Source organism: Chlorocebus sabaeus, chromosome 25, assembly GCF_047675955.1.
Source record: "Chlorocebus sabaeus isolate Y175 chromosome 25, mChlSab1.0.hap1, whole genome shotgun sequence".
Taxonomy (NCBI): Eukaryota; Metazoa; Chordata; class Mammalia; order Primates; family Cercopithecidae; genus Chlorocebus; species Chlorocebus sabaeus.
Genome location: NC_132928.1, coordinates 18384862 through 18399187, shown reverse-complemented (window position 1 = coordinate 18399187; position 14326 = coordinate 18384862). Strand labels below are relative to the sequence as shown.

The window sequence follows — 14326 nt, the reverse complement described above, 5'->3', positions numbered from 1 at the left end:
TATCTTGTGAAATTCCTTTTCCTGGCTCATGCTGGCTCAAAAAGTTCCCGCACTGAGCACCCTGTGACCCCCACTCCTGCCCACCAGAGAACAAACCCCCTTTGACTGTAATTTTTCTTTACCTACCCAAATCCTATAAAATGGCCCCACCCTTATCTCCCTTCGCTGACTCTCTTTTCGGACTCAGCCCGCCTGCACCCAGGTGAAATAAACAGCCATGTTGCTCACACAAAGCCCGTTTGATGGTCTCTTCACACGGACGCGCATGACAGATCCTTTCTACAAAGTTGTCCTTGCAAACCCTAGAGAATGAGACTGGGAAAAAGAGAACTAAAACAATGTATTAAAAGCTTGTAAAAATGAGTGGGAAAATTCCTATAATTAAATAGGATATATAGGCAAAGAATCCGAACAATTAACATTTAAAAGGGTAATTTTAAATGGATAATAAATAGGAAAAAAATACTTCAATCTCACTAGCATTAAAAAGCTCATTAAACAAAAAAAATTGTGGGCAATTTGACAATTTAAAAATTATGCTATTCAATGCTGGTGAGGCATATGAGTCAGACACTCACATTCTGTGTGAGGACTTGGAAACGGGTTCAGTCCTTCTGGAAAGCTATTTGGCAAAATGTCTCAGAAACCTTAGTTCACATTCCTTGACACAGCAATTCTCAACTTCTAGGAAATATTTCATAATGTCAACAAAATACATTTGTATAACAATTTTTACCTCAGCATTGTTTTTAATAATGAAAATTGAGCCTCATAAATAATAATAGAGGAAACATTAATAAAATTCTTCCTGAATTATATTTATGAGGAATTTTAATAATGGGGATATTTTTGTGATAAAGACTAAATAAACATGATTTTTAAATTGTATACATGTCAAAATCTCCATTATGTAAAATGTACACAGACAAAAACAAAAAGGAAACACACCAAAAAGTTAATAGTATAATAGTACTTCTCTGAGTCTGTTGGATTTTTTTTTCTTTAAATTTTTTGCATGCATTCATCATGGTAAAAATGCATTAATTTAAAAATCAGAGAAAAAATATGCTTTAAGATAGCAATATTTCACTTTTTAAAATCTCAACAAGAAGAACTTTTACCTCATGGAACTCTATATTGCTTTAAAATGCTGAATGTTTTACTCTATTGAACAGCGAAGTTTCAAAGTAGAAGCAAACTCTACCTCCACAGAGGTGAAAAGAAACATGAAACCCTCCTTCCTCCCCTCCGCCCTTTTTCGGTTCCCAGTGGACTTCTCTCTTCCTGCTCACTCCCTGGCTCTGATGCCCTCACTTTGCATCACAACATGTTGTTTCTCTCGTTTCTTGGTAAATATCAGGTTCCTTTCAAAGTAACTCAGCAAACATTCACCTCCTTACTCCTCAATGCCGGCTCCCAGCCAGACTGGAGGTAAGTTTTACCTCAGGTTAAACGATGAGTTCCTGACTGGAACGTGGGGCTTCCTACTTCCTGGGCTCTGCCTGGGGCTCCCAAACTAAGGGAGGAGCCCATCACAGGACAACACTGACAAAGGCCCTGCGCCCATCTCCTCCATAGCCCCCTGACACCTGTCAGTTTGAATGCCTCTTCCAGGCATTCACTGGCCTGACAAGGCCACTATCATTTTGCTGTCAGAGGGATTCCTAACAGCTCCTCTACCTGCTGCTTACTAAGCTCTATTTCATCTCCACGCTGTAGCTGGAGCCATATTTCTTTTCATTTCTTTTTTAGAAGGGTTTTGCTATGTTTCCCAGGTCAGATTCAAACTTCTGGGCTCAAACGATCCTCCCCCCTCAGCCTCCAAGTAGCTGGGATTACAGGTGTGAGCCACCACTCCTCGGCTTAGAGCCATCTTTCTTTCTTTTTTTTTTTTTTTTTTGAGGCGGAGTCTCGCTCTGTCGCCCAGGCTGGGGTGCAGTGGCCAGATCTCGGCTCACTGCAAGCTCCGCCTCCCGGGTTCCCGCCATTCTCCTGCCTCAGCCTCCCGAGAGAGCCATCTTTCTAAAATGGAATCTGAAGACATACTTACCCTGCTTAAAATCCCTCAACACCCCTCACCTCCACCGCCTTCTCTACCACTGCCGCTTTTAAGGCAGATTCTAAACGATTTAACTTGGCTGTGTGACTGGCCCTTCCTAGCCTCTCCAACCTCATATTACTTCTCATGTATTTATATATTTTTATATATATATACACACACACACAGACACACACACACATTTTGGAGACAGAGTCTCTCTGTCACCCAGGCTGAAGAGCAGAGGCACAATCTCAGCTCACTGCAACCTCTGCCTCTGGAGTTCGAGCAATTCTCCTGCCTCACCCTCCCAAGTAGCTGGGATTACAGGCACCCGCCACCACACCCAGCTAATTTTTGTATTTTTAGTAGATGGGGTTTCACCATGTTGGCCAAGCTGGTCTCGAACTCCTGACCTCAAGCAATCCACCCACCCCGGCCTCCCAAAGTGCTGGGATTATAGGCGTGAGTCACTGCGCCTGGCCCCTCATCTATTCATATATTTATTTACTCCATGAGTTTGGGTGGAGCACTTTCTATGTGTCAGGCACTGGGCTGGGTGCAAGGGGTAGAGCTCTGAAAGAGATGCACCCTGTTGGCATGGAAGCCAGTCTTCATTGCAGCTCTATCTGTCCTTGTTACTCCAAGTGTGATCTGTTTCTTGTTGCTATCTGGAATTGCAGCATCGGCATCACCTGGAAGCAGAACCGCAGATCCTTTGCGAGACCCTCGGCATAGAAATACACATTTCCATTCACTGGTGAGTTCTTATGCATGTCAAAGTTGAAGAAGCATGGGTTTGTGTCTCTTGAACCCTCAGTGCTCTCTCTCTGCTGCAGCCCTCTTCACATGCATTCAGCCTGGGATACTCTTGGCCCTGATCTTTGTCTAACTCCCCTCTATCCTTCCAGTTTCTGCATGGCACTTAATGTCTGTTAGGAAGACTTCCTTCCCTGACCCCCTAAGTTGGAGTTGTGAGCCACCTATGTGGTGTCACCATCAAAGCACTTACGGCTCTGTTCCGTGGATGCTGCCCCTTCCCCTACAGATGCTGTAAGAGCAGACACTGTGTCTGTCTCTTCATATTTGCATCCCTAGCAGCGAACCTACTGTCTGCCATAGGGTTGTAGGTCAATAAAAAGCTATTGGAAAAAACACATACACAGAGAGAGAGAGAATCCAGTGCAACTGTATAATTTCCAGGCTTAACAAATAAGTTAAAGGTTCTTAATTCCTCAAGAGAGGGTGGGATTTGGAGGTAGTGGGCAGGTCCTAGGAAGAAAACATTATCTTCATCATTTCCTTAGTTTCATGGTTCATGTTTTATGTACAAGTTTAGCTTTGTCCAGAGCCCCTGCTGACCCACTAGGCATCTTTGTGTGAATTAGAAAGAGAAACTCCTTCCTCAGCACAGATGTAATTCCAGACCATGGTCCATGGAGAACTAAGCAAGGAAATCACAAGTTGATTTCCACTTCCCCCTAAGAGGGTATAGCCTGCACGACCTTATGTGTTAGCCCTGCCTGGTACCCACAATAAAACTGAGAATGGCCATGGAGCAAACAGTGGAAACTAGTCCTGGTGCTACATGACCTTGGATGAGGAATTATCTTTCAGTTGTGCCTATTTCACAGCGCTTAAAGAATCCACATTTTAAAATACAGTCATGCCTTACACAAAGTTTATTTTCTAAAGGTAAAAGCTAGGGTGAAAATTGTATATGATCATAATTACTCTTGAAAATGCTTTAATATCACCCATAAAGTAGAGCCTGATGCCCAGGTTGATATGCCACTTTGGAGACTATCAATAAACCTACCACAAACTTCAGGAAGGAAAGAAATGCTGATTCTTTGGTCGGCCATCATTTGATCTAGTTGGTTTACCTGGGTAGTTCATGTCTACCTAAAGTACAGAACTTCAAATATCAGAATCAATCACTTTCAGCATAGTGAGATACTCATAATACAGGATCTTCAGCCCCAGAGACAGCTAGGAGAAGGCAGATTGCCCTGTCGCATCTCAGACTCACTCTGGGGCATATGCTCACTGAAACCAAAGGCAAGTGAATCATTAGTGCTGCCAAAGTGGTAAACTTTTAACTTATTCCATTAGCTTATGACACATGTGCAGAACATGTCTTTCTGCTGTTGGTATGCTTCCGGTAAGAGCTGTTGCTTTGAGTTGAGTCGTGTTCCCCCATAGTGGAAACACTGGCATACAGCCCTTCACAGTCTTTCCCTTCGTTCCTCTCCTAGCTAATAGTGGGGTGGGAACTAGATCTGCCAGCAGAGGGAGTGAATTGGAGCAAGGCAACGACTCCAGTGTGAAAGCTTTGGTAACAACCCTCTCGGGCTTGTGGATGGCCAGTGCTAATCTCTCAGACCAGTATCGGCACAGACTACCAAGCAAGCAGTAATCTCAGTCACCTACTCCAATACCCCAGACCTGAAAAAAGTCCCGGCTGCTCCCAGATAAAAACAACACATGCCCTTTACTTTCCAGGGCAAAACATATCACTCAAACCTAAATGCCACCAAATTAAACAGATATCCTCATGTGCCATAAGGACCGCCCCAGAATTGTTGAATTGAACCAATTTCCTACCAGTCAATCCTGCATATAAGCAACAGGATTTCTTACAAAACTAGTGTTTTTAAAAAACAGAAACAAACCACTATTAACACCCATGCAGCCTTGCTAGGCCCATATACCCTACTTTCCCTACTTCTAATACAGCTAATCTCCAACAGGAAACCTCCTAAGGGAAGAGCAAGTTTTATACTTCTGTATGGCTATTGACCTAAAACCTCATTAACATACTTTGTGGAAGTAATTGTAGCCACAAACAAATACAAATTAACAATGTATTGCTCTTAATACTGGGGACAAACTTTTATTTAGGAGCTCTTAATTAGGCACCCACTGTGTTACTTGTGCTAAGTGCTGTAGAAGATAGATACAAAGATGAACTGGACAGAATTTCTGTCCCATCTTGTCCCTCCCTTTTTAAAAAGTCTACAAGTGCCTTAAGCTAGCAACTCACCATATGTAAACCAGTAGGAAAAAACACTAACTCTTAGCAACAACAACATAGATGAAGAAGTCTTAATTAGTGACAAGAACCTCATCAAATGTTCCTGTGAGAAACAGTGTAACTGATTAATCTGTATCATTCATCCCAACATACACAATGGCTTCAAGCACCAGCATTTACCTGATGGGAGAGAAGAAAAACCAAGACAGTAACAGAGGAAGAGGAGATATTTTACTATTTCAAACACATAAAAAGGTATAGTTCAGAATGGTCTCAATACTCACTGTTCTTCTTGTACATTAAAATTTCAAAGGAATTCATCTCATAGTTCTCAAATGTTTGCCGCACTTTTTCAATCGTGTCTTTATCAGTCAGCTCCCCATACATAAAACTGCAAACAACCAAAGAACTCAAGTTAGATTAACAAGTTGGTTAGATTAACAACTAATTAACAACCATATGTTAAATATCTGTTCTATATTCAGCACTGTGCTATGTACTGTGGAACAGATACACACACACAATGAAAACATTAACTGACTCAAAAAAATTTACTGATTCAACTCTGAATAAGACTTTTTCATTGCCTCCAAAAAACTAACAGTCTAATGAGAGATACACACCATAAAATAGTACATCAGAAAACAGTGGATTAGAGAACAGTGTGATCACTGCCACAATGGCAAGCACACATAATGAATTACAGAACACACAGAATAGGCACAGTGCACTCCCTGGTTGATCAGAGAATGCTTCCCAGAAGTAAGGACAATTAAGTCTAAGGGGCAGGAAGGAGGGGAAATGGCTGAAAGAAAGAAGGAGAAAAACATTCCAAACAAAAGACAAGCAACTGCAAAGGCACAGAGGTGACAGTCAGATTAATTCCAGACCCTGATTATAGTTCATTTCAGTATGATTGAAATATAGACAATGAGAGGGAAATTTGCAACAGATAATATAAAGAAGTAAACAGAGGCAAGATCATGGAGGAGACCACGGCATTATAAGCCATGGGAAGTAATTTAATCTTTATCTTGAAAGCAATGGGAGCACACGGGAGGGTTTTAAGCAAAGGAGAAACATAATCAGATTTCATTTTAGAAATACAACTCTGGGAGACTTCCTGGTAAAGATGGCTGGGTAAGTTTAGACCATAGATTTTTTTCCTTTTCTAGTTCTCAGCAAAATAAATTCATTTATTTAAATGTACATGTAATGTATTAGAGAAAACCTCAGAAGAGTAGAAGGTCTACCTACCAATACTAGTTCTCACCAGAAGGAAGAAAAGCGCCAGGACTGTCTATTTACCTGGGCCCCACACTGAATCTGGTCTAAAAATTATGGTTTGTCCCTCTGGGAACAGGATATACTTCCAATTAAGCAGAATGAATAATGGCACAGGAGACTAACAAAATGCCAGAGGAGGGGGGAAAAAACATGTTTCAATGGGGCTGGAATGTCCAGTTCTCTGACAAAGGCTGCCCATGGGTCCAGCAAGCATTTCCCCTGCCCACCCCAGGCCTTCAGACTGCAATAACAAGAAAGAGCAGCAATGATCACTCCTCAAGTCAGGTAATGCACAAACTGGCATGGGTTCCTGAATGTTACTGTAAAGTCAATATCATCTAACCTTTTTTGATGACTTGAATCACAGAAACATAGAGTTTCAGAACTACAAAGAACCTCAGAGGTTATCAAGTGCAATTTCTGATCTAAAACTGAACCACTAAGTCAAGCACTATGCTTAGCTTGATACTGGAACAACCCTGGGCTTACTACAGGCTTCCAAATTCTGGCACCCAATAAGAAAAGAGTCCTAGCTGTTGACTTGGTGAATTCTGTGTCACAGTTGTTATTTTATGTCCCTTCCCAGTCCTCTGAGGAATGTGATTATCTGTGGTTGTCCTTATGCACTCTGCTTTGGGGTTGTACTCTTTGTCTGTAAGCCAGGAATTGGAAAACTGAGCTTGTTGAATTATCTCTAGAAAGAAGAATAGATCAAGACTAATTTAGCCCTGCCTAAGAATAAGAGGATTTTTCCTCTTTCTCTTTGTGAGTTAATTTTCTGTATAAGTGACCTCCATTTAAATGAAGTGATGGCATATATGCTAGCAATTTCCTTAACAAGGTAAAAGAAATCTCTGTAAAGTTGAATCTTCAAATAAATGAAGTGCCATAATTACACCCAGTTTTCATTCGTCTTATGTACTTTTTCAAGCTGTAGATTACCAGTAGTTCTAAGTGTCCTTTACCTAGATCTTAGATTGCAAATGCTTACAATGCACAAAATAAGTAAAAGAGACTCCTGAGCTATCAGGAACATAGCTAGCACAAAGGTATGTTTATTTATAGAGAAGGGATACCTTCGGGTAATTCAATAAGTTGCTGAGAACTGTGCATAAAAAAAAAAGCTGGCTAAATTAGCAAGTTATTTTATCTGATTTCCTTAAAGTGTCTGATTATAGCCAATAAGAAGAAAGGTAAGGAAAGGCTGTTCAAGTCCCACTAAAAAGTGAAGCTACGTCTCTGAAATTGTTCTGATTATGTATGTGCAGTACAGATAGAGATGTAGATGCAGATAAACAGATCTGTAAATACTTTAGAGGATAACAGCACACAAAGAATATAAGATGATTCTATTATATTAAGAATTATAATTTCTAAACCCTTGAACAGTCAGGGGGAAAAATCTTCAATTTTCCATTTCTCAGTCCCCAAAATCTAAGATTTAAGAAAGTGGAAATATTTTCCAAACATCTGATACTTCCTTCTTATGAGCTCAGACATTTATTTTATTTTAGAAGACTGTTTTATTTTAAAATAATGTAAAGTGACATGGCTGACTTAGCAAGTAAAAATGCAACTTCTGAAAACAGAAGACTATGCTTGGTCAGACAGTTTTCTCCACTCTTCATAGATGAATTTGTTTCTTCATTTGGCATGAATGATTCCACTTCATGCAAACACCACTGAAGACAGAAGACGGAAGAAGGCAGAGACTGAGAGGAGCCAAAAGGCTATGGTGGGCCAAGACCTTGCCAGGGTACAGCAGGGGAATGTCTGGCAGGATCCAGGCTGTATGTCTGGCTCAACACCTGGAAGATGCTTTAAAAGAGCTTTTCTAACACCACGGCCCAAGGACACTGCTTGGTTAGAAACCCTGTAAAAATATACCAGCTTCACTGTTAGTACAATTTGCTAAGAGTTCAGAGAGAGAGAGAGGTAACAGCATGAATTAGAAGGCAACAAAATATTGGTTCTCTCATCTTTTTCTGAAGTAAAAAAATCTGGCTGAGGCCAGGTGTAAGGGCTCATGCCTATAATCCAGCACTTTGGGAGGCCAAGGCGGGCAGATCACCTAAGGTCAGGAGTTCAAGACCAGCCTGGCCAACATGGTGAAACCCTGTCTCTACTAAAAATAAAAAAGAAAGGAAAAATTAGCCGGGTGTGGTGGCACACGGCTGTAATCCCAGCTACTACTCAGGAGGCTGAATCAGGAGAATTGCTTGAACCCAGGAGGCGGAGGTTGCAGTGAGCCAAGATCACGCCACTGCACTCCAGTCTGGGCAACAAAGCAAGAAGCCATCTCAAAACAAAAAAGAATTTTGACTGAAGAAAAGCTCTAGGAGCAAGGCCCTTGTCTCCGACATTGTAGTTACTCTTCTAAAATGCTCACAAATTTTTAAAAATTGTTTTAGTCATCTAAAATTTCATTTCACTGTATTTGAGCCTCTAACTTTCACATTTAATTTAATCTAAAATGCCATAACTTTTGAGTTCACATTTTATAGACAGAATGGTTTTCCTGAGTTCTTCTGGGTTTTCTCCCATCTTAGTGACTGCAAGTTTGTCAGTTGTGGGAACTATGTTTTATATCTGCTTTGATTTTCCCAGTACAGTACATGAACTAGAGATGATATGGCAATAAATTTTCCTCTGAATACACACTGAATGAGGTAAAGGCAATTCCCAAATGCACTAAGCCACTTTCTTTTTCCAAAAGATATCATAATAGATTGTTCACCAGAACAACCCCAAACATAAATACCTGCAGGTGCTGCTTTTTTGCATCACTTCTGCCCTGTGATAGCCAGAGAGCTTGCAAAATCCATCATTGCTGTACACAATAGGCCAGTCCACTATCTGAGCATTCCCCAACACAAAATTAGTATCTGTTAAAAAAAAAAAAAAGGGAAAAAAGGGCACATGAGGCAACATATTAGTTGAGATTCAATGAGGACATAAATAATGTCAAGCAATCCAGATATTTCTGTTTCCCTCCAAAACACAGACTTTTGAACAGGAATGTGGCCCTGTAAGGAATACAAAACAACATTGTTTTAGAAGTGAATATTTTGAATGCAAGTGCTAACTTAGGTCACTGTACTCCAAAAACAAGTTAGAAAAGAAAGCGTACCTAACCAGACCAACGAATCCTGCAGAAATCCAGTGGATTCCCATGAGACATATTTAAGTCCTAATTTTTCATCCCAGTGAAGGTATACCAATAATACAGAGCAAGAGACAGCCCAAAAGTAATTTATTCTGAGCTCTGTCCAGCATCTTAGCCTTTTCAGTCTTTTGGCCAGAAGCTAAAAATTTGCCTTCTTGACCCTAACTAGGATTTGCCTAACCTAGGGGGCATCTCAGGAAGATACAGGAAGGAGGCTGAGCACTGCCTCATGGACACACATACCACCATGGAACCCTTCCCTTGGTAAGGAATAGTAACTAGACTCTCTTAATACTAGAGCTTTTAGAGGCTGATCAAGATGCCCACACAACAGGACCTTCTTGCTAATTTTGAAATTCTTGCTGATTTTGAAATTCAGTCACAGAGCTGTTTGTGTTTGGCCAGTTTAGTGTATTCTCACTACTTCCCACATTTTTGAAAATCAGTCGTCAATACTTTTTATGCTCAGGAAATCAACTGTCCTTCCTTTCTTTTCAAGCATTTCAATTAAGCAAATAACTTCCAGAACTTAAATGTAATCATTATTTAAGTTTGGCCCTTCCTTTCCACAGAAGACCCATGCACTTCCCCACCCTCCAAAAAAAGAAAGAACACAAACATCCTTCTTTAGTTGTAAACTGGAGAGGGTATTGTGTATGTATGTGTGTGTCTGTATATACACATACTACATAGAGTGAAATAATAGTGATATATTATATCATGATTTAATTGAAAGCATTTACAGTTTTTTCACAATATGGGTAGCCATCCCTTCAGATAGGCTTCTGCACTCTTCTTAGATGAGTTTATACTTGATTTGGCAGGCTTGGGAAAATGATTCCACTTCATACGGACACCACTGAAGACAAAAGACTTGGAAGAAGACAGGGTCTGAGGAGCTAAGGGTTGTGGTGAGCCACGATTTTACAGAGGAGGGTGAAGGAGGAGGAATTACTAAACATGGCAATCTATTATTGAGAATGCTTTGATCTATTTAAAAGGAACAGAAAACACAACATTTATGAGGTGAATCTATAAAAGCTACTATTTTTATAAATATGCTTTTAATGAAAATCTACAACCAGTCCTTCCCTCCATCTGTCCCATATATACATAAATTGCTCTTGAGTGCCAACAGGTGCCAAGCACAATGCAAGATCCTGGGGGGTCTCCAGATTGATAAGAAACGGTCCCTGCACTCAAGGAACTTAGCAAGACAAATAGATATGTCCACAACTAACTAAAGAAACAGGTAAGAAAACAATGAACTCTGAGAGAGGTAAAGGGCTGTATCTTAGAGGGGATAATATTTGAATTTGCTCTAGTCTAAAAGGATGAGTAAGATTTATTTAAACTTTTTGAATGCCTCATATATAACTGGCACAGATAATACAAAAACAATAGATACAGAAATTAAAATATGATCACTGTCTTCGTGAACTCAAGAGGGTGTGAGAGGAAGAGAGCATTCCAGGTAGAGGATCCAGCGTGGGCAAAGGCATGGCAGCATGGAACACGGCGCAGGCTAGGGTAGACAAAGGGCAGACAGGAAGAGAGGCAGGATGAGTAACTGGAGACTAGACTGGGAAGGGTCTTGAATGAATAAAGTCAGAGAGTTTTGATTTTATCCTAGGGGCAGAATAATCCTTCATATTGGTCTTCTCTCCCTGAATAAACTCAATTTCCTGAACTGAATAGCTTAGACTTAAAAGTAGTACAGTATTTACTAAATTCCTCCCAAGTGTACATGAAGTCTAGTCAGTTTGACTATCTCTTTTGTTAAATCCTGAAATAGTAGTTAATTTCCCTCAAGATACCTAGAGCAGGAGGAAAAACTGAGTATTCTTTATCATGGCTAATGCTCCACTGATATTATCTATGCAGAAAGAGGAAAGAATAGCCAGTTATAGATAATGGATTGGCCACATGTGTTTATTTTCTTTTGTATACCAGACCCCAGTAAAATAAAAGTAAACAAATTAAAAATGTAAAAATCCACAAAAATGAAAATTACATAAAAAAAGAATGAACAACAAAAATAAAATAACTGGGGAAGAAGGTGCAATATTATAGGAAACAGAGAAGAACTTAAAAAAAAAAAATCTAATTGGTATCCTTAGAGAGATTCAAGAAGTATTACATCCACAAAACAAAAACAGAATGCTATGTGGAAAAAATAATAAGGGAACAAGAACTCTTGTAAATTAAAAATGAATAGCAATTAAATATTGAACATGAATTTTAGAAGATACAATCTAACAGAAAGTAATACAGAAAGAGAAAGAGACAAGAAACACGGAGAAGAAAAAAAAAAAAAGACACGGAGGGTCAGTCCAAGAGGAAAAACATGCACCTGAAGAGGAACAGCAGAAAGAACAACTTGAGAAAAGGCCAGAAGACATTCTTCTTAAAATTAAAACAATCAAATGTGAGTGTACAATGAAGATATTTTCATATATGCAAAGATTAGGGGAAATTATTTACCACATATTCTTTCTTTGGCAGTTACTTGAGTAAAATGAGGGAATAAAGCAAAAAGGAGGACAACATGGAAACCAGGAAAAAATAGCTCCAAATGTAGAAAGCAAGGAAGAGAGCTAGTAGACAGTATTCAATACGAAACAATTCAGAGACTAGAAGTTCCAAAAGAGAATTATCTACAGGTAAAGGAGGTCAGGATTTGATGATATTCTTGATTATTTAGAACAACATTGTCAATAAAAGTATGGCAGGAAAGGGAATTAGAAATATCAAAGAAAACAAAAACCAAAATCTCATCATCACATCGTTGTAAGAATAAGGTAAGCACCTTATTAATTTCCAATTTTAAAACCAAATGATACTAAAAATACAGATGATACTGTATTTTTAGTGTCAGAAATACTGACACTAAAAATACAGATGATAAAAGTTTAGGGAGAGAAAAGAGAACAATGATGAAGAGAATAAGAGATGGTGTGTACAGCTGATTAAAAAATGGTATAAATATTTTACTTAAAGTTGCAAAAATAAACAATAAGAGAGTAATATAATCATATTAGGAGGAGGGGTAGGGAGTAAGATTAAGTGAGCTAAAACCTCAACTAATTAACAGAAGTCAACAGATAATATCTAAGATGGATAAATCTATAAATAGCTGTAATGCATGTTATTTAGAGACATGGCAGAAACTATAAGAAGAAAGCTAAAATTAGAAGACAGGGCCTCTGGTGAGTAGGATGGGAGGAGGGACAAGGCATAGAATGGTTATTGACATTACATTACAAGCTCTTCTGCTTGATTTTTGTAAACATGAACTTACTGACTTTGATAAAAATAACTATGTACTTAATTTTAATTACTTTAATCTAAAAGATTAATTTATTGATCAAATTTTTTACTTACTGAAAAATGAGAGCAAGATAGATTTCAAGCTCCAGTATCACTGCAAGTGCTCACAAAAGTATTCTGATCACCTTTTAAAGTTATTCAGCCTTCTGGAAGCACACCCTCAGTCCCTGGTGTGCATATTACAGCCCCATGTAAGAAAAACCAAGCCCACCGCCTCTGCCAAGCGGTCCCACCGTCTGGGAAGTGAGGGGCGCCTCTGCCCGGCCGCAGCCCTGTCTGGGAAGTGAGGGGCGCCTCTGGCCGGCCACTGCACCTCTGGGAAGTGAGGAGCGCCTCTGCCCGGCTACCCCACTGTCTGGGAAGTGAGGAGCGCTTCTGCCGGCCCCCACCCCGTCTAGGAAGTGAGGAGCTCTCTGCCCGGCCCCCCCACCGTCTGGGAAGTGAGGAACGCCTCTGCCCAGGCACCTCACCATCTGGGAAGCTGGAGCGCCTCTGCCCGGCCACTGCACCATCTGGGAAGTGAAGAGGGTCTCTGGCCTGCCGCCGCCCCGTCTGGGAAATGAGGAGCCCCTAACTGGCCGCTGCACTGTGAAGTGAGGAGCGACTCTGCGCCCGCCCCCACCCCCTCCCTCCCGCTCCCCCACGCCCCCCACCCTGGTCTGAGGAGCGCCTCTGCCTGGTCACCGCCAGATCTGTGAGGTGCCCCTCTGCCTGACCGCTGCACTCTCTGGAAAGTAAGGAGCGCCTCTGCCCAGCCACCTCACCGTCTGGGAAATTGGAACGCCTCTGCCCGGTCTGGGAAGTGAGAGTCTCTGGCCTGCCGCCGCCCCGTCTGGGAAGTGAGGAGGGCCTACGCTCGGCTGCCCCACCGTCTGGGAAGCAAGGAGCTCCTCCGCCCCGCCGCTGTGCAACCCTCCAAGTATGAAGTAACAGCCTTGTGTGTGATCTTTCTGCCCTCCCCGAGTTTGCATTTTCGACATTAAAGTTTACTTTTTAACAAGAAGAAGAAGAAAAAACAAGCCCACTAGCGTCATCTCTGACTTTAGTAAGGGAAACAGAAAAATAGGAAATGAAGTAGGAATCGAATCATCAGCCTATCACCCACTCAGAAGATTCTCACCACAGAATTTAAAATTCCAAAAGAGTTTCCTCTCACTGCTAACCCAAGCAAGCAATTATAGCTCTAGGGAGCAAGATTCCCTCGTCACTCCATGATAGAAGGTCTAGGAATTCCCTCTTTACCCAAGGAGTAAGAGAGAATGGAAGAAAGATTTCTAGTCCCAGCCACAAAGCCGTTTGCCTCCAACAGTATAGAAATTCTTTTCCCATCCCTGCCCCATGCCTAGCATGCACATTCCCTTCTATTCTAAACCACAAATAATTGACCTGTAAATTACCTTCCAGAACACAATCTGTTTATAAGTTAGGGGCTACCCATACAAATGCCATACCACCACAAATATCATCT

The 14326-nt window shown here is 40.8% G+C and overlaps 1 protein-coding gene across 2 annotated transcripts in view; it reads right to left on the bottom strand.

Moving 5' to 3' along the window:
- The window catches only part of KCNH1 (potassium voltage-gated channel subfamily H member 1), a 452115-nt gene that overhangs the window by 416329 nt on the left and 21460 nt on the right, over positions 1-14326 (bottom strand). For both annotated transcript variants that reach the window (XM_007988540.3, XM_007988541.3), the window contains exons 2-3: positions 9124-9247; positions 5360-5466 (exon numbers count right to left, since the gene is read on the bottom strand). In XM_007988540.3, the coding sequence (XP_007986731.1) occupies positions 5360-5466; positions 9124-9247 (231 nt within the window). The remainder of the gene's footprint in view (positions 1-5359; positions 5467-9123; positions 9248-14326) is intronic.